General features: G+C 32.9%; 5 protein-coding genes across 13 annotated transcripts; 1 reads left to right on the forward strand and 4 right to left on the reverse strand.

The window, feature by feature from the left end:
* The first annotated feature begins 175 nt into the window (after positions 1 to 175).
* On the forward strand, positions 176 to 22,407 carry mbt (serine/threonine-protein kinase PAK mbt). 3 transcript variants are annotated; one of them, XM_069118159.1, is made up of 7 exons: positions 176 to 240; positions 18,291 to 18,663; positions 18,806 to 19,205; positions 19,277 to 19,690; positions 19,796 to 20,328; positions 20,447 to 20,600; positions 20,702 to 22,407. In XM_069118159.1, the coding sequence occupies exons 2-7, from the start codon at positions 18,299 to 18,301 to the stop codon at positions 20,861 to 20,863; spliced, it is 2,028 nt and encodes a 675-aa protein (XP_068974260.1). In that variant the 5' UTR covers positions 176 to 240; positions 18,291 to 18,298; the 3' UTR covers positions 20,864 to 22,407. The 3 variants fall into 3 exon arrangements, with proteins under 3 accessions (XP_068974260.1, XP_068974261.1, XP_068974259.1); XM_069118160.1 differs by lacking the exon at positions 176 to 240 and adding an exon at positions 3,339 to 3,473; XM_069118158.1 differs by lacking the exon at positions 176 to 240 and adding an exon at positions 17,725 to 17,914.
* Positions 242 to 4,807, reverse strand: LOC138182376 (serine protease inhibitor 27A). 2 transcript variants are annotated; one of them, XM_069118155.1, is made up of 14 exons: positions 4,750 to 4,807; positions 4,285 to 4,487; positions 4,008 to 4,190; positions 3,684 to 3,897; positions 3,394 to 3,611; positions 3,148 to 3,339; positions 2,906 to 3,056; positions 2,630 to 2,833; positions 2,074 to 2,141; positions 1,810 to 1,998; positions 1,303 to 1,731; positions 1,020 to 1,214; positions 788 to 926; positions 242 to 710 (listed from the first exon to the last, which is right to left on the reverse strand). In XM_069118155.1, exons 1-14 carry the CDS (start codon positions 4,781 to 4,783, stop codon positions 583 to 585), a joined length of 2,547 nt encoding a protein of 848 aa, XP_068974256.1. In that variant the 5' UTR covers positions 4,784 to 4,807; the 3' UTR covers positions 242 to 582. The 2 variants fall into 2 exon arrangements, with proteins under 2 accessions (XP_068974256.1, XP_068974255.1); XM_069118154.1 differs by having other exon boundaries at positions 2,074 to 2,231.
* Fancm (FA complementation group M) lies at positions 6,367 to 11,872 on the reverse strand. Of its 3 annotated transcripts, none has more exons than XM_069118152.1 (13): positions 11,345 to 11,872; positions 11,072 to 11,239; positions 10,814 to 10,986; positions 10,603 to 10,692; positions 10,273 to 10,497; positions 10,048 to 10,201; positions 9,861 to 9,973; positions 9,670 to 9,789; positions 9,434 to 9,599; positions 9,181 to 9,335; positions 8,870 to 9,107; positions 6,841 to 8,786; positions 6,367 to 6,760 (listed from the first exon to the last, which is right to left on the reverse strand). In XM_069118152.1, exons 1-13 carry the CDS (start codon positions 11,364 to 11,366, stop codon positions 6,503 to 6,505), a joined length of 3,828 nt encoding a protein of 1,275 aa, XP_068974253.1. In that variant the 5' UTR covers positions 11,367 to 11,872; the 3' UTR covers positions 6,367 to 6,502. The 3 variants fall into 3 exon arrangements, with proteins under 3 accessions (XP_068974253.1, XP_068974252.1, XP_068974254.1); XM_069118151.1 differs by having other exon boundaries at positions 11,329 to 11,872; XM_069118153.1 differs by lacking the exons at positions 11,072 to 11,239; positions 11,345 to 11,872 and having other exon boundaries at positions 10,603 to 10,654.
* Positions 12,178 to 17,651, reverse strand: LOC138182381 (zinc finger protein 84). Of its 4 annotated transcripts, none has more exons than XM_069118166.1 (4): positions 17,516 to 17,651; positions 14,177 to 14,254; positions 13,955 to 14,098; positions 12,178 to 13,878 (listed from the first exon to the last, which is right to left on the reverse strand). In XM_069118166.1, exons 2-4 carry the CDS (start codon positions 14,237 to 14,239, stop codon positions 12,355 to 12,357), a joined length of 1,731 nt encoding a protein of 576 aa, XP_068974267.1. In that variant the 5' UTR covers positions 14,240 to 14,254; positions 17,516 to 17,651; the 3' UTR covers positions 12,178 to 12,354. The 4 variants fall into 4 exon arrangements, with proteins under 4 accessions (XP_068974267.1, XP_068974266.1, XP_068974268.1 ...); XM_069118165.1 differs by lacking the exon at positions 17,516 to 17,651 and adding an exon at positions 14,542 to 14,907; XM_069118167.1 differs by lacking the exon at positions 17,516 to 17,651 and adding an exon at positions 14,542 to 14,902 and having other exon boundaries at positions 12,178 to 13,910; positions 14,003 to 14,254.
* LOC138182652 (odorant receptor 10) lies at positions 15,220 to 16,535 on the reverse strand (the record flags this gene model as incomplete). Its single annotated transcript, XM_081833747.1, is given in 6 exon segments — positions 15,220 to 15,523; positions 15,525 to 15,587; positions 15,653 to 15,784; positions 15,887 to 15,986; positions 16,119 to 16,205; positions 16,207 to 16,535. Coding segments are annotated over 6 exon segments (870 nt in total), but the record flags the coding sequence as incomplete, so codon positions are not given.
* Positions 22,408 to 23,135: the final 728 nt, after the last annotated feature.

Here is a 23,135-nt window from a genome sequence, read left to right on the forward strand (position 1 = left end):
TAGAAACGATATTTCCTATACCACGGTAGTGTAAGTTTGTATGTTAAGAAATGTGAGCGTAACGAAAACGAAACACCTATACCCAAAACTTTGCGCGTCGATGAGAGACAGGGGAGAGGGGAATATTGATTACCCCACTCCTTACGAAACAAATCATCACTGACCGTCAATAAAATAAGACTGGTGTGTTTCAATTTTCGTCACACTCTCAGTTGTAGGCTGTAGCAAAGCGTCAGTAAAGTAAGTGTACAATATTTTTTATTTATCCTTACAATAACTTACTATCTATATTCGTCTACGTGTATTTGTATGGAAAAAACTTCCTTAAACATTATTGTTGATTTTAGTACGTTATTCTCTTAGTTAATTTTTGACATTTAACGTGAAGTAAAATAATAAATTTCCTCGTTTTCATCCTACGCTCATTCCACAATTTCCCTTTTTCTCCCCTTAAATATCATTTGTGTTTATGTTATTTATTTACTGTCAAAATAAAAATCATATATATTGTTAATATTTTCATATAACTTTTAATTGCATAACATAACACAAATTAATTTAAACGTAAACAGTCAGTACTACTTACAGTGGTTCGATAAAGCGACCGGAAAATAAGGTCATGTTTAAAACGGAATCAATAATCATAAAAAGAAATGGTCTGTCCATTTTAACATCGTTACCCCATGATGACAGAAGCTCATATCCGATTTCTGTAACAGTATTCTACCACTATATTTTTGCGACTATTTTATAGATGAATCAAATTAAAAAGAAAAGGTTCAAAAACCTGTATCGGTTGCAGCTAGCGTTCCTTCTTCATCTATTTCCAACTTAACATTTTGCAAGATACTAGTCACATGTATCGAACTGTCAGAAATCATCTTGGACAAATTCGTATTAGGTTGAAATATATTCTCGATACCCAACTAAAACGAGAATAATTTTAACACTAATCTTTACTTACTAGTAAGTATACTTTGCTTCCCATTAAAAGTAAATTCGTGTACGATAATACATACGTGTCGTAGCGTGGGTACTAAATTAAGATTATTCTCAATATTGAATTTTGGAAGATGAATAGTAATATCTTGTTTTTTCAAATTCGCTAAGATCGCAGAAACTGGAACAGTAATTAAATCATCGGATAATATCCGAAGGTATGGATCATTTTCTCTAGATCTTGGCATCAATGTCAACATTGATGTTTTACCATCCTGGGAAATTTATCAATGCATTTGCGTCATTATAATAAAGTATGTGTGACATTTATTTCGGTGATTGCGTTTGAGATTTTTGCCTTACCGAGTATGGAATTTCTAAAACATGTGCTTCAATGGAGGGTATATAAGCATATCGATAAATAGATCCATGTTTCATGAAGTACGTGTTTCGACATTCTCCATTAGGAATATAGAAGCATTGTAATTTTGTGTTCGCCTTATCGAACGATTTTAACCAGAGTCCTTTAAAATAGATGACTGAAGTCAAAATAAGACGCGTATCAGGTGGAAGGTCATTTAATAACAAAGCCGAAGAGATCGTATTGTGTGTTACACGACGAACCCATTCATTGATATGGCGCGCGGTACTTTGCGATTCCATAAAATTTACACTTTCTATATCTCCTTGATAACGTGATCGTAGAGTATTTTTGTAATTATTTGATACGCGTAAATTTTCGTGTATCCACAATCGTGTGGTCAAAGCAATTTCCGTCCCGTTTTCATTTCTCTGAAATTAAAAAGATTTTGTGCCTTTATTCGTATGCAGTTCTATATACATATATTTCTATGAACTTCGATATCGTACGTTTAAAGACGCGAGAATACGTTGTGCGAGTTCTTCTCTACGCGACTTTCCTTCCGATGGTAATCTTAATACCGAAATAATTTCCGATTTCGTATTACCATTCGCACCTTCCATTAACATTGTCAAGATTGTTTTAACACTTGCAGGCGATGATACTAGATTTCCATCTTTATATTTCTTGCTTAGAGCCTATGGTGGGAAAAGAGTACATCGCATTTAATTTCTTTCGATTATTCGACCCGTGTGATGTCGAGTTCACCTTACCTGTGGAAAGTACATATTGAAAAGATTATTTCGATCTTCGGCATTCAAGCCTGCTTGGGAAATCGAGTCTAAAAATAGTTTTATATTAATAATCGTATGTAGTGTGTTATCTCGTTCATCATGGAAATAGGAAGACAGGAGACCATTATCCGTTACCACTGATACAAGTTATCGAGGAACCGTATAATGATGTCACGAAACAGGAAGAGATTAAGCGTAATTTTTAAGTATACCTAGGAAAAGAACCTTCGTGCAATACGAGTATAACAGTTGCTATGTTTCATAGACAAATATACATAGTATAGTAAAGTAGTAAAAAGCAGTATAGTAACTGTAAAGAAAAAGGAAGATGTTGTATTTTATTAACTATTGGTATACAAAGCCGTTTAAGTACTTATTTGTGCAACGATTAGTATAGAAAGAAACGAATGCATAGAATAGTTATTAAATCCTGCTTGTATCTTTACATTACGTTATCTTAAATTAGTATTTAGTTGTAAAGTAAAATTGTTGTTTTAAAACCCATTGTCACGAAGGCCGGGAAGAAGAGATTAACCTGCATTTGATATCCCTGCGTTAAGCTTGGGCGGTGATTGAGATAAGTATTGCTCCCAGCTAGCGGTACTACCGGTCGTATCAAGAGGATTCATCATCCTGCCGATATAGATAATCGTTCCTGTGGACTCATCTTCGATGTAGAATAAGAATGGATGATCGGCGTGGAAGATTTCCTCCCCGATTTTATTCCCAATATCAATTTCTAGGAAACAAAGCGGAGAAAGTAATATTTTATATGTATACGTATACGAGAGAGCAAAAGAGGAAAATTTACCAGTAGCCACATAAGCCGTGGTGCCATTTTCGTTCACTTCGATTCCAGTTTTTTGTAAAATATCCGAAACTTTGAGATTACTCGAAATTCGTCTGGTTTGAGCTATGCCCGTTAATGTCGCGGTATCATCAAAAATATTGCGAATACCAACCTAATGAAACAAAAATGTAAAAGTATTGAAATGAAATAAATGTAAACGAATGAAAGGGAGAAGGTGAAGAAAGTGAAAGGAGAAAAGCTACCTCACGGAGAACGGGTTCCATGTGACTGGAAAACTGGTATTTAAACTTAGGAATAGAAACAGCAATGGGTAGATTTTGCATCTGCCATACGTATCGTGTCAACACGAAAGGAGTAACTTCGTTAATAAGGTGTTCTATTCCATCTAATGTTCTATTCCGTGGTAATAGCAAGTACAAGGCAAACTTGCGCCCCTAAAATAAGGTAAGATAAGAAGAAAAAGCGAAAAAGAAAGAGGAAGAACGTACGTCATATGGAATTCGTAGAATTTTGGCGTCTAATTCAGGCGAGATGGCGTAATAAAATCGACCAAATGTATGCATAAAAGGTACGTCTATAGTTCGGTTATCGATCGTATGAAATTTTTCCGTTCGTGTATTTTCCGGAGAAAAATATTTGTGACGCCACGTTCCTTTGAAGAAAAGCGTGTTCATGATCAGCATCAAAGAATTCTTAATATTGTTTTCTGAAAAAGAAAAACTCGTTTGTCGAAAGTACTTGGTTTTATTGTTGCTTACTATCGTTGTTTAATTTTTACCATCTTTTATCATTCGATCTATGTTGCCATCGGTAATATTGCTGACCCAGTCATTAATCGCTTGCACGAGTGGCTGCGCGTCAGATAAATTCGCGGAAATCACGTCGGTGTCGTAATAGGCTTTCACGGTAGCTTCGTATTTTTGTCGGATCAAAATGTTTGAATCAATGTAAATTCTCGTTCCAATATTCAAAATGTACGCTGGAGGATTGGTCTGTGAGTCAAGTGAGGATTGGTCAAGTATTATTTTTTAAAGAAAATCTACGTGTCGTCGTATTTTTTTTAACGTTGATTTTCACGAAATTCAGACTTCTGGAAAATTACCTGGAGCGATTGTAAAATAGTGGAGAATCTCTTTCGTATAACATTTTCGTTGGCGGGTAATTGCATCGCGGTAGCGAGTTCGTGTGCAGTTTCATCCTGAGCTCCTTCGTACAATAATACCAATACGATTTTTAAGGATATAGGCGAGAGCAATATATTCCCAGAATATTTCTTGCTCATAGTCTACAATAATGCGAATTGAATGTTGTCAAAATAAAACTATATATGCATGTGTATGTATACAATTGATGTGTAATTAAAAGTTGACGCTTATTACTCTAAACAATGCCCAATCGAATATGCTAAAACGTTCTCCTTGATAAGGTATAAAAATCTCATCGTCTTCGTCGCGGTTAACAATTACAGGGCCAGTGCTTGTAGTTCTGTTCGTATCCAAAGGAGACGGAGATGTCGTTATCTCTGACTTACATTGTTTTATAGTGAGGGTCACGACAACGACATACGATACCAGCAGATATCCTGAAAGTAAATAATATCGCCGTATGATCGTGAACGACGATCGTCACTTTTAAACATGATCATGGGCCGAGCGATCCAATAAAGAGAAAGAAACTTCAAGTTTGAATTAATAAAACCGGTCGTGAAAATGTCAAACTAAAGTAAACGTTATCGTTCATCTGCTGCATTGTCCAGAAAAATTTATGTGTACATTTGCAAAATCGTTTAAATTCACTTCTCGATTATGTTTTCACACTCCACAAGAAAAACCAATTATTCTTACCCATTATTCCAGTTATTTCAACGACACGTTTCATGGTTATTCGACTTCAATTTACTGTTGGATAAGGAATAAGAACAACGACGAGTCCAAACAATGCAGTCGAATACTCAATCTACACGAACAATTCCGCGCGATCCACTGTATTCTATTAATACAACGATTCGCGATGTGCTGATCTCAATCAACTAGCATCCAACGGGTATTCAGAAAACTAAAAAGAAACCGGTTGGTCGGCTTATCTATTCATTCGTTCGTTCGTTCGTTCGTCCGTCTGTCCGTCCTTCGTCCATGCGTTCGTTTGAACGACTCGCTAGCCATACGATCAAAAACGAGCAGGCTTTTTCTGGATAGAGATTACAGCAGATCTCAGTACTTAAATATTTAATTTATCGTCTTTGTTTTTGTAAATGGAATAACTCGAGCGATCCAGACAAACATAATTCACAATTCACATGAAATTACTTCTGATTTAAAAATAAGCGTGGATACCATGTAGCGTCGTTTGCATTGATTTAGGTTTATATAAAAATCAACTCGAACACAATTAAAATAGTTCCATCATATTAGTTGTTACGTCGCGTGAGATGGTCCGTGCTACGTCCTTCATTGTCTAACCGTCAAAGACCCACGCACCGTTATACAGACCCTTAATAAAACTAAATGCTAATGTTACGTCGCGTGAGATGATCCGTGCGACGTCCTTCATTGTCTGACCGTCAAAAGCCCACGCACCGTTATACAGACCCTTAATAAATCTAAGTACTAACCTTCAGACCCTTAATAAGACCCTTAATTTAGATTTATTAAGGGTCTGTATAACGGTGCGTGGGCTTTTGACGGTCAGACAATGAAGGATGTCGCACGGACCATCTCACGCGACGTAACATCAGTATTTACCAATTAATAATCAATTTCACGTTCTTTTCAATTAGTAATTCGAACGAAATAAATTTTCAACGTTTGATAATGTCCCCATAAGAAAGCATTATTCGGTGCTTGAATCTCTGATCGCCTCCTGCAATTTTTTTCGTTTGGTACCTTCGCATCTCTCATTTTGTATGGCTGCATATTTATTAAAAGCTTTCGAAACCAAAAAGGCAACTGCGTTTACGGTCTTTGTAGTTACATAAGTGTGAACTAATTCTACTATCTGGTCTTTTACCTACCAAACGACATTTAAGTAGAAGTTCGTTCATTTACGAATCTGTAAACTACAAAATACAGTAAAACCATAACTCCGCTTCGTAAACATTTATTTACGAGAACGAGAATTTAATAGATACTTTTTAGAACGAATAAAATCTTTACTTTACTCGATACTTTCGACCCAGATGATTCAGCAAAATATTCTTAGTCCTAGCTTTATATACCTTCAAGACTCAAAAAGGAAGGAAAATCGTCCAGGTGAATTACCATTAGGAAAAGTTACTTTTTTTTCAAATTCCAGCTATAATTAACGGTTTAACTCAGGTCAAAGATGAATGGAAATTTCACTTTCGTAATGGCGTTTCCTCGTATACCTACGATCGTAAAACGCATTACGTTTGTTTTGTATGCATTATGAGTTATTGCTATTTCCTATTTTAAAAAAGTTGTGATGACCATTCAAGTACGAAATCCGAATTATATGATTTATTTTTTATCCCCAATAAATAGACGACTGGGTAATTTTTATGCTACAAAATATATATTACAAAAGTGAAAAGAAATTGTCGATTTATCACTATGTACACTCGATCACGTTAAGGAAGTCTCACAATTGCTTTAACAATATTGATTCATCCTTTATCTGTTTGCGCAATATTTCAGCTTCATCTTCACTGCTGCTACTAAAATAATTTATTATATTTCTCCGTTTACTTCTTTTCGTTTGCCGATTCGATTGTTTATCGCGAGACCGTTTACGTTTTCGTTTTTCAAGCTTCAGTTCAGCCTTCTCTAGTTCAGACAGTTCGCTGTCTTGAATAATATCTTCGCCGTCACTTTTATCTTCTGCTATACAAAAGGAATCCTGAAAAACAACATCACCACTTTTACATTTATGCGTTTGCACATTATTTTTATATATGCAAGACTATTTATTTTACTTACATTAATATAAGTTTCTGCTGTTTGAGATACAGCCTGTGAATATACATCTATACTAGAATTAAGCGTACGTTGCTGCTTGAAAATGAAACCACCCTGTCTTTTTATCGGGCTCCTAACTGTTTGTAAGTAATGAGCGTGCATGTCAGATGTATCATGTATATCCTGTGTATACCTAACAAAATCTTCTAGATCATCATCGGTTTCAGAACTTTCATCCGTTGTATCACCATTTGGGGAGACCTCCGCTTCCTCGCATATAAACTCATTTTTTTTTTTTCTTAACTTTCGGTTGCGATTACGCTTTCGGAAACATTCTACTTCGTTCTTCTGACTTTTATATCTTCTTGTATCATTTGATTCGCTGACGAAGTAAATGCTTCTTTCCTCTTTTGCAGATAAATCATCGTTCATCGAATCGTTCTTATTTCTGGAGCAACTGTTCTTTGAATTCCGACATTTTCCTACGTTCGCTAATTTTTTCGCTATAGTCATACATTGAGGAGCGTTCTGCTTTGAGATATCCATTGGCTTTTTAAATGAAATCCATTCTTCGTTATCTGAAAAATACGCTTCGTGATTGGTTTCCGCTTCTACCAATGTTTCACTCTTTCGTTTTTCTTCAAATGTATTGAATTTCGCATAATTTTCTACAGCGTCAGTCGGAACTTCAAAATCGTCGTCCCATTCGAATTCTTCCATTTTTAACTCGGAATCGACCGATCGATCGTTTGAACCGTTTGGATTTCTCGGTTTATCAAAATTCTGTTCATCTTTATATTCAATTTGGTTAACCATTTCTTTATCACAATTTGACTGGTCATCGATTTGCAGTAAGAAGCTTTCGTCTTGAAATATATCATCTTCGGATTCCTCGATCGTTTTCGAATCGATTGAGTTTGAATTTAATTGAGGTATTTCCTCGATTGCTTGCGTTATGCTAAAAATGCGATTATCTTCAAATTCAAACTTTTTCGACGAGTAACTACTCTTATCTGCCGTTTCTCCGTTGCAATTTTTTTCAAAATCACGTTTACATTGTTGAATTGGAGCCGAAGAAAAATTTTCGTTTATTTCGATTGTCCCTTCCAAACGTATATTGGTTTTTGATTTGAAATTGTGATTTAACTTTACATCATTGGGAGAATTTTGTATTTGTACATCATTATTAACATCGGTATTTTTTGTGCAATTTCGTTCAAAATTATCAGTTTCAGAATCATCGGATGTTTCATCCAATAGGTCTTCAAACGTACCGAATTCCAAATCTTGCAACGTGTTATTTTTATTTCCCGCTTCGACTGGTTCTAACATGTCGTTCTTTACGCATCGACCGGAAGCGATTGAAAGATCACAAATAGAGTGTATATTGCTATTTTGAGGATTATTTTCTTCATTATCCAATAAATCGTTTGAATCACTACTATCGTCGAGCAAATCTTCAAATCTAGAACACGATAGTCGTTGAGATTTGTCAACGATTTCTGTTATTCTACTTTCCAATACAGATTCATTATAATACAAATCGTTATCATCGCTGTTCTCACTAGCGTTATCTAATTTATTTTTATTATAATTAAGTGGAATGGCATCGTTTAGTGTGATTAAACAATCAAGAATTTTAATATCAGGTATAGAAAATTCAAAAAAACCTTTTTTAGTAGAATATGGTGATATGTGATATTTATCGATTTTGCATTCATTCTTTATTTTCTCTTCTTTTTCAGAGATCCTTAAAGCACATATCGTAAGAAAATCAACAGCCTCATTATCGCAAGAAAGAATTTTCACATCTGACAACGGTATAGTTTTACAACCGTTATTATTTTGAATTATTTCGGAATTATATATTTCGGAACTACCTTCTTTGTGTTCTTTAATTTGTTCGATTTTCAAATATTTCATCATTGAAAAGTTAGCTCCATCTTTTTGCGATTCAAAATTGGATTCTAAAGTGCGTATACAATTAACGTATTTATTAAAACAACTTACAAAAAACACTGTAATGAAAACAATTTTACAAGATTGTTACCTGTATTGCTAATTTTTTTTAAGGTATTCTGGCATTTTTTTTCTGATTTTCCTTTGTTCTTTTTATATTTTGTAACTGGACTTTTTGCTTGCACAGAAATCTGCATTCTTAGACATTCCGGTGTGAAAACATCAGGAATCATACGAGGATTGTTTTGATAAAGCGAAGAGAAAATATTACTTGTATTTAATATCTTATAATTCAAAGAATCCCTTCTAGCCATTGTGGATTTTAATGTCTATAATATAACAACATTATCATCTAATATATGAAGTATTTTAAATATTTTGGAATGTTATATTTTTGACTACCTCATGTTCTTTTCCATCTGTAACTAGAATAATTATATGTCCATCGCGTTTTCGTCCCGTTCTTCCCATTCTTTGTACTAACCGCGTAGGTGAATGTTGAGATACATCAAAACATATTATTAAATCTACTTCTCCAACATCCAATCCTTCTTCTCCTATTAAATGTCAGGCGTAAATATTTCACAAAGCTTTATTTTCATTGACAGTGTGTTACTCCTTTATACAATACTATTGTATATATTACACTACATACCTATACTTGTAGATATAAGAACATTAACATGATTATTTCTAAAATTCTCTAACGCTTTTATCTGTTGTTTTTGTTTCTGTCCAGCTTGGCCAACAAACATTTGTGGCCTTATTAATGGTCGGCATTGTAACAATAGAATATAAACTTCACTCACAATATCCCGATACTGTACAAGAGAAATAATAAAATAAGAATAATAAAAGTCTACTGCAGCAATGAACTTGAAAATCACAAACCTCGACAAAAACTATAGCTCTTGTATCGCTTTGTTTCTCTTCACTTTTCTTAAAATGATGCAGAAGTAGTTCTTTTAACTTGTCAAACTTAGTATGCCCAAATATAAGATTTTGTGGTATCTGAAATTAATTTTTGAGTTACACATAAAAAAATATCAAATCTCCTGCATTTTATATAAGGTTGTACGAACTTCCATTCCAGCTTCTTCACATATATCCGGGAACGGACCAAGATATGTTGTAATATCTTCAAGCAATGTCTGCAATTGTGGTTCATCATTCATCCAAAACTTATCAGAATGATCTATTAGAACAATGAAATAAGTAGTTAAATGTAAATTTTATGAATAAACTGAAAACAAAATGAGAATTCCATACTTTGATAAAATTTATGAAACGCTCGAAGTCCATCTCTAATCATAAGTTCATAAGCATGGTACATTGTCATTAATATATTTAATGTCTTTATAATTTGCCCATAACTTCCTGATTTATGTGTTTTCTTTTGATATTCCTTTAATAAATGAAATATCTGAAACAGTGAAACAAATAGTCTTACATTATTATTATTATTGCCATCTAATATCTAGTAGTATAATTTACCCTTCCTTTCGAAATATTTGCTGTATGTCCATGAAGGATATTATGTTGAAGTAAAGTTTTAACATGACGATCCATGATATAGATATACCTCTCTTTGTATTCAGCTAATTTTTTGTTAAGTGGTACTAAAATTATATCAACTTTTCTTTTATTAATATAAGGTATAATATCCAAAGAGGTTTCATCTCTTAATTCTATATGAGCAATTAATAAATTCTGTAGCACCTATAAAAGATAATTTAGTTATTTGCATAAAATATAGTACAACTATAAAAAGTATTTTAGTAATGTCTATATACATTTTAGTAATCTTTATATAACAAAATATACCTCATGAACGTTATCAATTTTATTTCCTGGTGTAGCAGAAAGGGCTAATACCCTGAAAGTTTGATTCTTCTCATTTAATATTCGAATGCACTATGAATATAAAACATACTGCACATTATTCAACTTATTAATAAGTATTATAATTAAAACTTTTTGGCGTTCCTTTATTTATTTATTTTTGAATGATAACTTTCTTATGTGGAATAGATACCTCACAGTAAGAATGTTTTCCCAATGCCTTATGAGCTTCATCTATAACAACACATTTTACTAAATCACTAGGTACAACATTTTTGTCTAAATCATTATGGAAAACTTGAGGAGTAGCAAATATTACTCTTTTTTTTGACCAAGCTATTTCACGCTGCTTGTGGTTGACTGCTCCTGTAATAATATAATATTTTGATAGTAAAGTAAATATAAATATATAATTTATATAATATTTAAAACATTTCACAGATTAATATACCTGTAAGCTCAATAGTTTCTATACTAGGAATTCCCATTGTATTATGACATGCGAAAATTTGTTGAGCAACTAATGGTTTGGTGGGTGCTAAAAATACAACCTTCCCACATGGATACCATCTCCAAAAGTTATACATTACAACCGCAGCAATAAATGTTTTCCCCAATCCTAATAAGAATAAAATATATATATATATAAGAGAAATAGAATATATGTATATGTTTTTTTGTATGCAACATTTTAAAAAAATAATTTACCAGTGGGTAAACAAACCAATGTATTCTTGTATAAACATGCTTGAACTATATTGAATTGATAATCTCTGATAGGATAATTCTCAGGATATATCCATGTTTTACCAGCAGATAAATCAAATCCTTTTGTTCCTTCATCAGACGAAATGCGAGAATTTTGTGATAATTCCATTTGCAAAGTTCTTCTTTCAATCAATTCCCAGTTACAGAGAATTTATATATTTTATCATTTTGGTATATTTACATATATTTTAATAAAGAATAACTTTTTAAGCAGAATTCGAAACGACTCGTATTTGCAAATAACTGTTTTCGTATATAATTAATGATAATTAGTTAACCTGTGAAATGAAAATTGTAATTTTTGTAGTAATTTGTATAGTAAACAATAAATTGACACAATGATCAAAATGTAAACATTATATATCTATTATGTACGATAAAACTTATTGAAACTTAAATTTTGTTCCTTTTACTAATCTGGTAGAAAAGCTACGTCATACTAGGGAATTTTTTTACATGGCATAAAATCAGATCGTAGGATCAAAGATTTCCTCTGGTAGAATCTTCTTCGATTTGTACGCGTATATGAAATTCCTGGAATTAATTTGAAAGTATTAAAATCATTTTCATATTGCTATTACCACAATTATCAGTATGTTAATTATTGTAGTCGTAAAAAACTTTATATCGTTAATATAATTTATAACTTAATAGTTAATATAATTGTGGTAATAAACGTTCAAAAACCTATACATATATGTGTATAATATACATATGTTTTTACAAATGGAACACATTTAATTTGTCATATAGAGGTATTGGGAGGTAAAAAGATGGGATCGTCAAAAATTATTTAGAAATTAATTTATTATACGTAAAGATATACAGAAAAGAATATGATCGTTTGGGTCGGTCAGCATATAAAACAGATGTAGATAGACGTAATCATCTTTACGCGGCTATATACGAACAGTGCTTAATAGAAAGAAACTAAAAGCCGAAATATAATAGACTAGATCCCGTTGATTACGATGTATGATTTGTTGATAAATGACTATTTAATGCAGCTTTATGGGTGAACTTTTTTAAACAAATCAGGCATTCATGGGTTTTTTCGTTTATGTGCACGGATAAATGTTTTTTCAACGTAGCTTTATCCTTAAATATCTTCTGACATGCACTACATTCATATGGTCGTTCTCCTGCGTGTACTAATATATGACTATTTAACGTTGTTTTCTGAGTAAATGCTTTATGACATACATAGCATTCGTATGGTCTATCACCAGTGTGACTTAACATATGTTTCCGCAACGAAGATTTCTCTTTGAAGGATTTTTGACAAATATGACAGGCATGCCGTTTATCGCCAGTATGCACAAGCATATGAGAATTTAATCTAGTTTTTTCTCTAAAGGCCATGTCACATAGCTCGCACGCAAATGGCTTTTCGCCCGTATGTATCAAAGTATGTCGATTTAAATCCGACTTACGCGTAAATATTTTATCGCAGACTTTACAATCATATTGACCCCCGGTATGTAATAGCATATGGCTATTAAGATCTGATTTTCGAGCACAAGCCTTATGACATACCTGACATGCATGTGGTTTTTCACCTGTGTGGACAAGCATATGAGAATTTAATTTTGCCTTTTCGCGAAAGGTCATTAGGCATTCTTTACATTCATATGGTCTTTCTCCAGTATGAACCATTGTATGCCTTATTAATTCTGACTTTCGTTTGTACGTTTTTTCACAAATATTACATGCATGCGGTTTTTCACCGCTGTGCGCTAACATATGGTTGTTCAATGCTGTTTTCTGTGTGAACGATCTATGACACATTGTACACTTGAACTGTTTGTTTCCACTGTGTAATGTCATGTGCATATTCAACTTTGCTTTTTCCCTAAATGCTGCAAAACATACATCGCATTTATATGGACGTTCCTCTGTATGGGTAAGCACATGACGATTTAGACTAGATTTCTCTTTAAACGTCGCGTGACAAACATCACATTCAAATACTCTTTCCTCTATGTTCAATGATTGATCATGCTCAGAATCTGGTCTTTTCATAAACACTTGTTGTAACGCATCATTGTCATATGGTTTTTCTAGCACATGCATTTGCATGTGGCTACGCAAACACCATTTGTAAGCGAATCGCTTTTGACAGACATTGCATTCCAGTGGACTCATTCCAACATGAGTCAACATATGAGCATGTAAACTAGAATTATCCTGAAAATTTTGTTGGCAAACTTCACATTGATTTCCACTACAGTGCATTCTCAAGTGAGTAACCATAGAATCATTATTCAAAAACCATTTTTTGCAAATTGAACATTGTATTTTATAGAATTTCGGTTGCTGTCCATTTTGACAAAATCCCGGATGTTTTTCTGCATCATGCACTTGAGCAAAGTTTGGATTGGTTAAGCACCTTTGCATAACACCATCTTCTTTGTCACACAAATTTGTGTTTGCAATTTGTGCCGTCCAATTTTGATGACTACTGGATTCCCCATCCAATTCGAGTTTTACCTAGAATCGTTTTGTTGGATCGATTGACTCTTCTACAAACAAAACTCAACCGCTGGCAATTTTGAATGAAATTTACCATTTCATTAGAGAAGTCAACTTCGTTATTTTCGATAGGTAAAAATACCTTCTCGAATGTCCCAGAGCAGATGTCCTCCATGTAGTCTGGATCAAATCTATCGCCTGGTTCTTCTTTAAGTACAACGCTTACAATGTTTTCGTCCTTAAAGTAAGGTTTAAGTTAGAGTCCTTGTGGAAGCATTGTATTGTATGGTGCTGCTGTTTCATAGAAAACGTTTACCATAACCTGACTGTCTATGTTTAACGCATCCATTGGTTCATCTTTCACTTTAAAATCTTCCATTTGCTATGATTTAGTCTGAAAGTGAAATTTATTTATTTATCTGGTCTTATCATGTTTTGCATATAAACAACCTAATTATAGCATAAAAGGCACAAATAATGTTTTAAAAATGTAGTCAATAGTAACGTACAGAGTCGTGTAACCTTAAATGTATATATATGGCGAACGATTTAGTCGATTCAAAGATTTTTACGCATGCAATCATTTTATTCGTAAGATTCTATTTCATACGATAATTCCGTTCCGTTATTTGTTACAACCAAACTAAGTGCACACGACGATTTTTCTATATCTATACTTACTACGGAGATTACACATTTCACCCACAAAGCAGAACGAGCAAATCAAAATCTGTTAATTCCTATTCTGCTTGTTTTCCGTTTTAGCGTATTCAATTTCTTGTACTCTTTACAATTACAGACATATCCTTTTATTTTCTTGCAAAAAGTTATATCTGTTGAATCGATCGATTTACTTCTATATCACGAAACTATACTGCGCGTTCTACCACACATGACAAGCACACGTTACATAAATACCATACATCTACTACACAATTATATGTATGTAAGTACATACGTAAATTCGTTGCTTGACCAACCACTATCTAACAAGTTTTACACGGAACTGCAACTTGAATGATCGCGCTCGATAACGATATATTACAGAACACATCTTTTTCGATACATACTATATGTGTATATATTTATTTATGACGTATATCTATTAAAACAAAAAAAGAGAACGGATCAAAATATTTTTATTTCGAATTATTTATTGCAAATATTTTATATGAAATTATTCGTTTCTAATTATATATTCTAATATCTTTTTTATTTTATTATATTATATTTTAACATAATTGCTAATATTTTATAGAAATATTATTATTTTCTAAATGTATTTTTTTATTTTATTCGAATAGTCGGAAGAATCTGTTTATTTCGATATATTCTACCTCATTATAATAAATTAAGGGCCTCGTTTAAGCATCTTTGGTGATGTAAATTAGGGAGAACTCAATTAGATTGGCTGGTGAACGTTCATAAATTGTAATGTCTTAATGTAACATTATCAGTAGAAAGGATATATAGCTGAGTGATACTTTTAATATCTGAAACGATGCTAGGTAAAAGACAGAGGCAGAAGAAGAAAAAGAAAAGGAAAGAAAAGTAGGCTTTTTACATTACAAAACTTTAGCATCGTTAGAGGAAATAATTTTCCCGTGGTTAAATGGAGCGGTCTCTTTGATCTTGCCATAATTATAATTAAACTTTTCGCTTTTCGCTTTCGTGGATTTCAGGCTTACCCACTCGTATTCGTATGCAGTATTGTGCACTCCTTCGGACTATATGCATAGATGAATAAACACCAATAAATGATGCAACGAATCGTGAAAAAACGATATTAAGCATCTCCACCTATTTGACTTACTAACATTTGTTCTGTCAAGAAATAAAGAGACGTTTGAAGAAATGTATTTACAAAATTACAGAATAAGTAGACCACTTAAAATACGGTAAATCGCTTTTTCCCAGCGGATATCTACACATATTTAAGAAATATCAGAATTTAAATACCACTATCATTAACTTTACGATTTGTTTCGCAATTATCTTTCGTAATTCTATAAATCAATTCACTTGCTGTGATTAATAATAACCCATAGATACAGGCACATATGTTGAAATTAATCAACAATACGAGAAATAACAGCGTTGATATATTTTCGATCACGTTAATCGCTTTATAATTATAGTTGTGCATATTTAATAAAAACATAATATAATACTATATATATTTATATTTGTAAATTGGAAAAAAATAAGAGAAAATAACGCAGACCAGTGTAACAATGTTAATTGAAATTCATATGTATCTGATGAGTCGTATGTGATCTTCTACAGTAGCTCCTAAAACGTGATTAAAAGTCTCATATCCATATCTCGAATCCTTCATATTGGTGAAAGCGAAGATTTTCTAATTGGCCGCAAATATGAAGGATTAATACTCCAAAAAAGTTATCGACCCCGATATAACAAAATGATGCTATCAACAAATTGGTACATTGAACAGCGTACATTATTTCAAGATATAAAGTTTTGGAGACATTATATGGGTAATAAGTTGGCAATGGGAGGAGCTTTCTTGCATCTGTCCCGTTCGTTACGTATCGATTAATAATACTGAATCTCGGCAGAATCATCAGCAGCCTTATCAGGATATATACTAATATATAACTGAATATATTGACTGTTCTTGCCACTCTTATTTTAAGAGAGCAACGAAAATCCGATTAAGATTAACAATAAACAAAAATTATTTGAAAAATATCAACTAATTATAAAATACACCTGCTGAATGTTCCATCTTTGACTTTGATATATTCATCGCATTCAAACTTTTTTAAATGCTATTGTTATCGTTTCTTTCTTTTCTTACGCGTGAACAGCAATAAAAATGTCAAATGACAATGTTAAATACTCACGACAATAACCTTACAACATGAAAAAGATAGTAAAATGTTTAATACTTTATTTTGTTCTCAGTCGTGAGAAACGAAATTTGTTTCTAACGTCGTTGCTTGTTAACATACAGGTTACTTTTTCACTTGTGAAAGTAACTGGAAACAACAACGATGAAACATTTTTTTGTCAACTTAACTTTTAAATAGACGGGGGAAATAGTTTCTCGTTTCTCCTTTCTCTCGTACATTTTTAATAGCTCTGATAGGTTCGGACGATTGATCAACTAGATCCTGTAAACGCTTTCTTTCGAAGAAAAACCAAACGTTTCACGTCGCGATATCATGAATGATATCTTCCTACTGTACAATCGTTCTTTGCACAATTTAACAATCTTTCCAAAATACAGATTGCGAATACAGCAAACTGCACACATATCTGATTTATACGTATAATATCTTTCCCAAATGCTATTTGTTAAACTCAAAACTCGTAATTAATATATGTAAGAACTGTTATACGTATATATACGTTTAAGCGAAAGTAGGTTTCGAAGGAAGACACACAACAGTGGAGATATTGAATCGAGTATTTTTATCATTCCGATCTATATATATATATATATATATATATATATATTAAATTTCAGATATTTTTCGATAAAATTTATTTCAAAATTTAAATACTCGTATCCGTTTTATTTAAGATCAAAAATGTTTCTTTATGAACATTTCGCACAATTTCAAAAGTTTTCATTCAATTTGTCTCTCGAAAAAATGTGTTCCTAGTTCGCATAATATACAATACGTACGCTGACAGGTAGAGTTAGAATGATTGTGAATCGATGTATCCTTTCTTTTCGAATCATGATCGGCAATTGCTTTCTCCCGACACAGTTTTCTATGCGTTACGTTCTTTGTGGTAATCTCATTGCAGGTGCTACCTCACGCACATTTGAGTAAATTGTCACGAGCCAAATGCCAAGAAAGATTCGTAAGCTCTCCGCGCGGAGCGCCGGTGTGTGAACGACCTGTCGAAAGGCTAAATGTCGTATTTACTTATTTTAATTACCCAAGTTTTTTATGTTTCGGCACTATTTTAAGTTTGGCATTTTTTCAAAACCGTGTGACGTTAACGGAAAACAATAATTCCTCTGAAATCTAACCAACAGATCAAAGAAATTATTTGAAGGCGGTCGCATCACGTACTGGTAGGCGTTGCTGTCATTTGGCTTCTCTTCCTCTTTATTATTTTCTCTAAATTTTCTACTGCATAATTTTTTACGATTTACATCTTTATTTCCTCTTAGAACGTAACAATTAATCTTTCAATCATTTTCGATTATCACATATATTCTATTATACATCAAAATTATTCTTTGAGAAGATGATGCTCTTGCAACAAATACAATTGACAGATTCAAATCTGTTACTCTCCAGGATCCTCTTGTCGTTTGAAATATATGATTAAATACTCGTTAGACTATGTGTTTTGCAAACATGTTAACGTATACAGATGTTTAAAGCATTATACTCTTTGATTTTAATTGTATCTGGAGTATTTTAATATTAATATAATTATTTCAGGAAGGGCAATGTTTGCCAAAAAGAAGAAGAAACCACAAATATCTACTCCAACAAATTTTGAACATCGTGTACATACTGGATTTGATAAACGCGAAGGAAAGTTCATTGGACTTCCATTGCAGTGGGCTTCTATTGTTGGAAACAATCAGATTTTGAAATCTACAAACAGACCATTACCTTTGGTGGATCCAAGTGAAATTACACCCACGGAAATTTTAGATCTGAAAACTATTGTTCGAGGGCATAATGATCCAAAAGGAAGAACTTCCACCAGTGAGAAAAATACTGAAAATGGTTTGCCCAAAACCAGCACAGTTGCTAGATCTAACTCTCTTCGTTCTTCAAGCCCACCAAGACTCAGAAGGGATTACAGGTAACCTTTTTCTATATGTGTGAGATTAGGGTGTTATTATAAATAAGAAAGACGTTATTATAGGTGTTATTGTATATAACAAACATGTTATTGTAGGTGTTATTATAATTATTAAGTATCTTATTACACTTTTATGTTACAGGCATAATAGTAATTTGCCACCATCTGTGCCAGAAGGTCAAGAAATACCTTCTAGTACTAATCAAGTACAAGGATATACTAACTTTGGAAAGCAACATAATTACCTTGATAAAATGAGACAAAATTCACCCAATGTTGCAAGCACGTTGCATCCTAATGCACAAAATATGATCCCAAATCTTCAGAATCTCAATCCAAATATGCAATCATCTCCCAATTTAACGCATGTTGGTTCTAATGCCCAGAATTTATCTTTAAATTTCCAAAACTTGAGTCCCATTACAACCCCACAGTGTCCTATGCAAAGTCCTAGTACTCCCCAACTCGTAGATTCTGAATTTCATAGGCTAAATACTCAGATGACTACAAGTACGTCTGGACAATACAATGGAAACGTTCAGGTAAGCAGTGCTATGCATAACTATTATTACATTTTATCACTGTTTAAAAATATATGTCAATATTTATACAGGCTTCACATATCGAAACATCCTCGAGGGAACAACAAGTAACTCAAAATACTCTTTTGCATAAGCTGCAACCTAAAATTTCACCTGTTGGATCTATTGCTTCACAGCGACCGTTGAGTCAATTGAGTACGCATAATGTTAATAAATATTCACAAGCCTACAGTACACCAGAAAATTCATCCATTTTGCAATCTCATATAAAAAAACCTATTGAAACGTCTCAATCGATGCATAATTTGTCAAAGTCCAATCTACCGTCCTCCGGAAACAGTTCGACACCTGATCAAAATCAGAATATGAAGAGTGCTTTATCTTCGGGAAATCTAGCAGTCGGTTCAAGTTCGAGTACGACGAACAAACAAACAGCAGAACAAAGACTCACTCATGAACAATTTCGAGCGGCTTTACAGATGGTGGTAAGAAACTAAAGATTAGCATCAATAATCAATATGAAAAGAATACGGTACTTGACAGTTTTTATTTCGTTTTAATCGTTACTGTTATACTACGTAATACTGTAGGTAAGTCGTGGCGATCCAAGAGAAAATTTAGAAAATTTTCTTAAAATCGGAGAAGGAAGCACTGGAACAGTATGTATAGCAACTGAAAAAAATACAAATCGGCAAGTGGCAGTGAAGAAAATGGATTTAAGAAAACAGCAGCGGCGTGAACTACTTTTTAACGAAGTGGTTATCATGCGAGACTACCACCATCCGAATATTGTCGAAATGTATGACAGTTTCTTGGTAGATGACGAATTATGGGTCGTGATGGAATACCTTGAAGGTGGAGCGCTTACGGATATTGTTACGCATTCTCGGATGGACGAAAGTCAGATTGCCACAGTGTGTTCTCAATGTTTGAAACCACTTGCATATTTACATTCTCAAGGTGTTATTCATAGGGACATCAAGTCTGATTCCATATTACTAACAGCCGATGGTAGAGTTAAATTATCCGACTTTGGATTTTGTGCTCAAGTGTCTCAAGAATTGCCCAGGCGAAAGTCTCTCGTTGGAACGCCATATTGGATGAGTCCAGAAGTTATTTCTAGGTGAATTATAACTTTTCTGTTTAATTTCGTATAAGTGTTCTGTTTTCAATTCATTAATGATATATTGTGTACATGTATATATATGTATATGTATTCATATATGCATTCACTGCTTCAGGTTGCCATACGGTCCTGAAGTAGACATTTGGTCATTAGGTATAATGATCATCGAAATGGTTGACGGAGAGCCACCGTTTTTTAACGAACCTCCTTTACAAGCTATGAGACGTATTAGAGATATGCCTCCTCCAAAGTTGAAAAATTCTCATAAAGTGAGTTCAAAATATTCCACAATACATTATTTATGCAGATATAATGATACGGTTTATATGGATTACTTATTGATATGATTGTCACTGTTGTTATTCAAAAGGTCAGTCCGCGTCTTCAAGGATTTTTGGAAAGAATGCTTGTTCGTGATCCGGCGCAAAGAGCCACGGCTACTGAATTGTTACAGCATCCATTTCTTAGGCAAGCACAGAGTCCAAGTATTTTAATTCCATTGATGAGGGGTTCCAGGCATACGAACTGCTAAGTGCTGACAAGTTGGTGTAAAAAGACGGGTGTGGTAATTGATTTATTAACACGGACATAGATTACAAACGTAATCGTGTTTACGATTGTTTTTTTAGTTTGTTGTTAGATGATACATTTTAGAATATATAGAATATAGGAACATTTAAGTGGCCTTTGATTGTTGAAAAAAGAAACTTACATTCCATTGTGGCCTTAATCTAGAAGCGTTATATCATTTATCTATGTCGCCTATGATAGGCATTAACGTTGTAAAAGATACTTTTTTATACCGAATTATTTAACAAAGTATTGTACACATTCAAGTGCCTTAAGCAGCACTGTTTTTGTGCTCTTCTATTTACGACTTTCATTTCGATATCGATTTCACTATTTGTTACCTATGAAATCATTTGCAAAATAATAGATAAAAATCTCATTCCCTTCGTTGATTTAAATGACTATGAGAGATATTACTAATCAGCAGAATAAAAATATTTTTGCTAAAATATTGCTGTCATGCGTGTACTTAAGGTAACTAGTAAGTAGTCATATTTAATTCAAGAGTGTCAATAAGACAAATTGAAGTATTCTGAGAAAGGAATAGTTAGCGTCGATTAATACATTGCTTAAATCGACGATTTATATGCCGTGTAGTTTAAAAAAGCAAAACATCGATCTTTTATCCTAATTTATTTGATATGCGTTGGTATAACGCTTTAAATGTACGCGACTGGAATAAAAGTTATTGCAGCTCGACAAATAATCGCCTAATCTTTTGAGGCTGATAAAATAACGTGATAAAATCGCCATAAAGTGATTCAAATTACTCGAATATTAGATCCAGTGCGCATTCTTCAGTATTCTTAATATACATATAACAGAACATATGACAAAATATCTTAGGTTCAAAAGTGCGCTAAGAAAAATATGCCGTTAGTAAATAGACATCTGTAATTATTAACGTACTTTTCAATATGTAGATATTTCATGTGGAATTAACTAGAGAAGCTTCGAACAACAGGTGTTTCATTATATTAATTAATATATTTTAAGATAAACCGCAATGATACCTAATGCCATTTACTTTGATCGAATAAAAGATCAAAATACAATACGGACAAAGGCCATCGATCAGATAGATGATTTATGATAACGATAATTTAAGATATGCATCGCAATAGAATTTTTACAAAATGTAGATATTATCGAATTTCATTACATAGATAAAACATTTAAGCAAGAACAGTGACTGTCAAGTGAAATGAATTTCCTAGCTACTCGCCATTTATAGAAATTTAAGAAACAAAAATTATGCGAAACAATCGTTATGCGTTTGTCGTAATCCTTACAAGATACTTCACAATGACGTTTGCCTGTGCCTCTCTTTCTTTTTCTTTCTACCTATACACATGGAGGTGCATGCCTGCGACTACAGAATCTGTATGTATGTATACGATAACATATTGACTATCGATAATTGATATTAAACAATTTAATAGAATGAAATCAAAAATATGTGACAAAATAAAAAATAAATTTAATCAATACATTTACAAAAATATACTTCAGACGTAATAAAGAGTTCATTATGTATTTTTTATTCCATGAATAACACAATATCTTCTATAAGAATTTACATTATTACAATGGCAAAAAATGAATCGATTGCTGAATTATTGATCCCATTACTTTCGATTTCTTAATTCGATATCCATTAAGGAATACATGTTGACGTAATTAAAAAAATTTATACATTACATTTCAATATTTCTTTCAATACAAAAAATATTTTGATTATAATAGAAAATATATGGAAATTCGAAAAAATTCACAAATTCTCGTGCAACATCGATTCTTTCAAGGATATATACTTTGTATTATGCGATGACTAAGAGACGTTGACGAAAGAAAAGATAGAAATCGTATGAATACGTAAAATGAAATCGATTTATCTTACCTTATAATCGTCAGAGGCGCTGATACCGTACGATTCGGATAGAAAGATATTTTGAAATACCATTTAGCCGATTGGTGGAATGCGACGAGCCTTCGCGCTAAGTATGCTTGGTCATTGGCGCCACTGACGTTTCTCAACCAAATTTAACCGATGTTTTCTCAGAAACTACACTGCGAGGAATTCACATTGCGCGATGCATATGTCAAATATTTGCTGGAGAAAGTAACAGAATTCCGTCATCGTAATGAAAATATAATATACAATCTGCTTACGACAATGCTTTTTTCATTAACTGAGCGTATTTTTTATATAAAATTCGAAGATAAAAAGAGAA

The sequence above is a fragment of the Bombus flavifrons genome, chromosome 8 (assembly GCF_040668555.2).
Source record: "Bombus flavifrons isolate JBK064 chromosome 8, iyBomFlav1_principal, whole genome shotgun sequence".
Taxonomy (NCBI): domain Eukaryota; kingdom Metazoa; phylum Arthropoda; class Insecta; order Hymenoptera; family Apidae; genus Bombus; species Bombus flavifrons.

Bases quoted from the DNA above. Each gene is read 5' to 3' on its own strand.
- LOC138182381 (XM_069118166.1), bottom strand. From the start codon at position 14,239: ATGGAAGATTTTAAAGTGAAAGATGAACCAATGGATGCGTTAAACATA. The intron at 14,099-14,176 runs GTAAACGTTTTC...CCTTACTTTAAG, and splicing joins ACATAGACAGTCAGGTTATG to GACGAAAACATTGTAAGCGT. The intron at 13,879-13,954 runs GTAAATTTCATT...AAACGATTCTAG, and splicing joins TTGACTTCTCTAATGAAATG to GTAAAACTCGAATTGGATGG.
- LOC138182376 (XM_069118154.1), bottom strand. From the start codon at position 4,783: ATGAAACGTGTCGTTGAAATAACTGGAATAATGG. The intron at 1,732-1,809 runs GTACGATATCGA...TTTTAATTTCAG, and splicing joins GTATTCTCGCGTCTTTAAAC to AGAAATGAAAACGGGACGGA. The intron at 927-1,019 runs GTATGTATTATC...TTCTCGTTTTAG, and splicing joins TAGTACCCACGCTACGACAC to TTGGGTATCGAGAATATATT.
- mbt (XM_069118159.1), top strand. From the start codon at position 18,299: ATGTTTGCCAAAAAGAAGAAGAAACCACAAATATCTACTCCAACAAAT. The intron at 18,664-18,805 runs GTAACCTTTTTC...TTTATGTTACAG, and splicing joins AGACTCAGAAGGGATTACAG to GCATAATAGTAATTTGCCAC. The intron at 20,601-20,701 runs GTGAGTTCAAAA...GTTATTCAAAAG, and splicing joins AGTTGAAAAATTCTCATAAA to GTCAGTCCGCGTCTTCAAGG.
- Fancm (XM_069118151.1), bottom strand. From the start codon at position 11,497: ATGGAATTATCACAAAATTCTCGCATTTCGTCTGATGAAGGAACAAAA. The intron at 9,974-10,047 runs GTATGGAATTCT...TTGTTCTAATAG, and splicing joins GTTTCATAAATTTTATCAAA to ATCATTCTGATAAGTTTTGG. The intron at 8,787-8,869 runs GTAACAATCTTG...TACGCACTTTAG, and splicing joins AAAAAAAATTAGCAATACAG to AATCCAATTTTGAATCGCAA.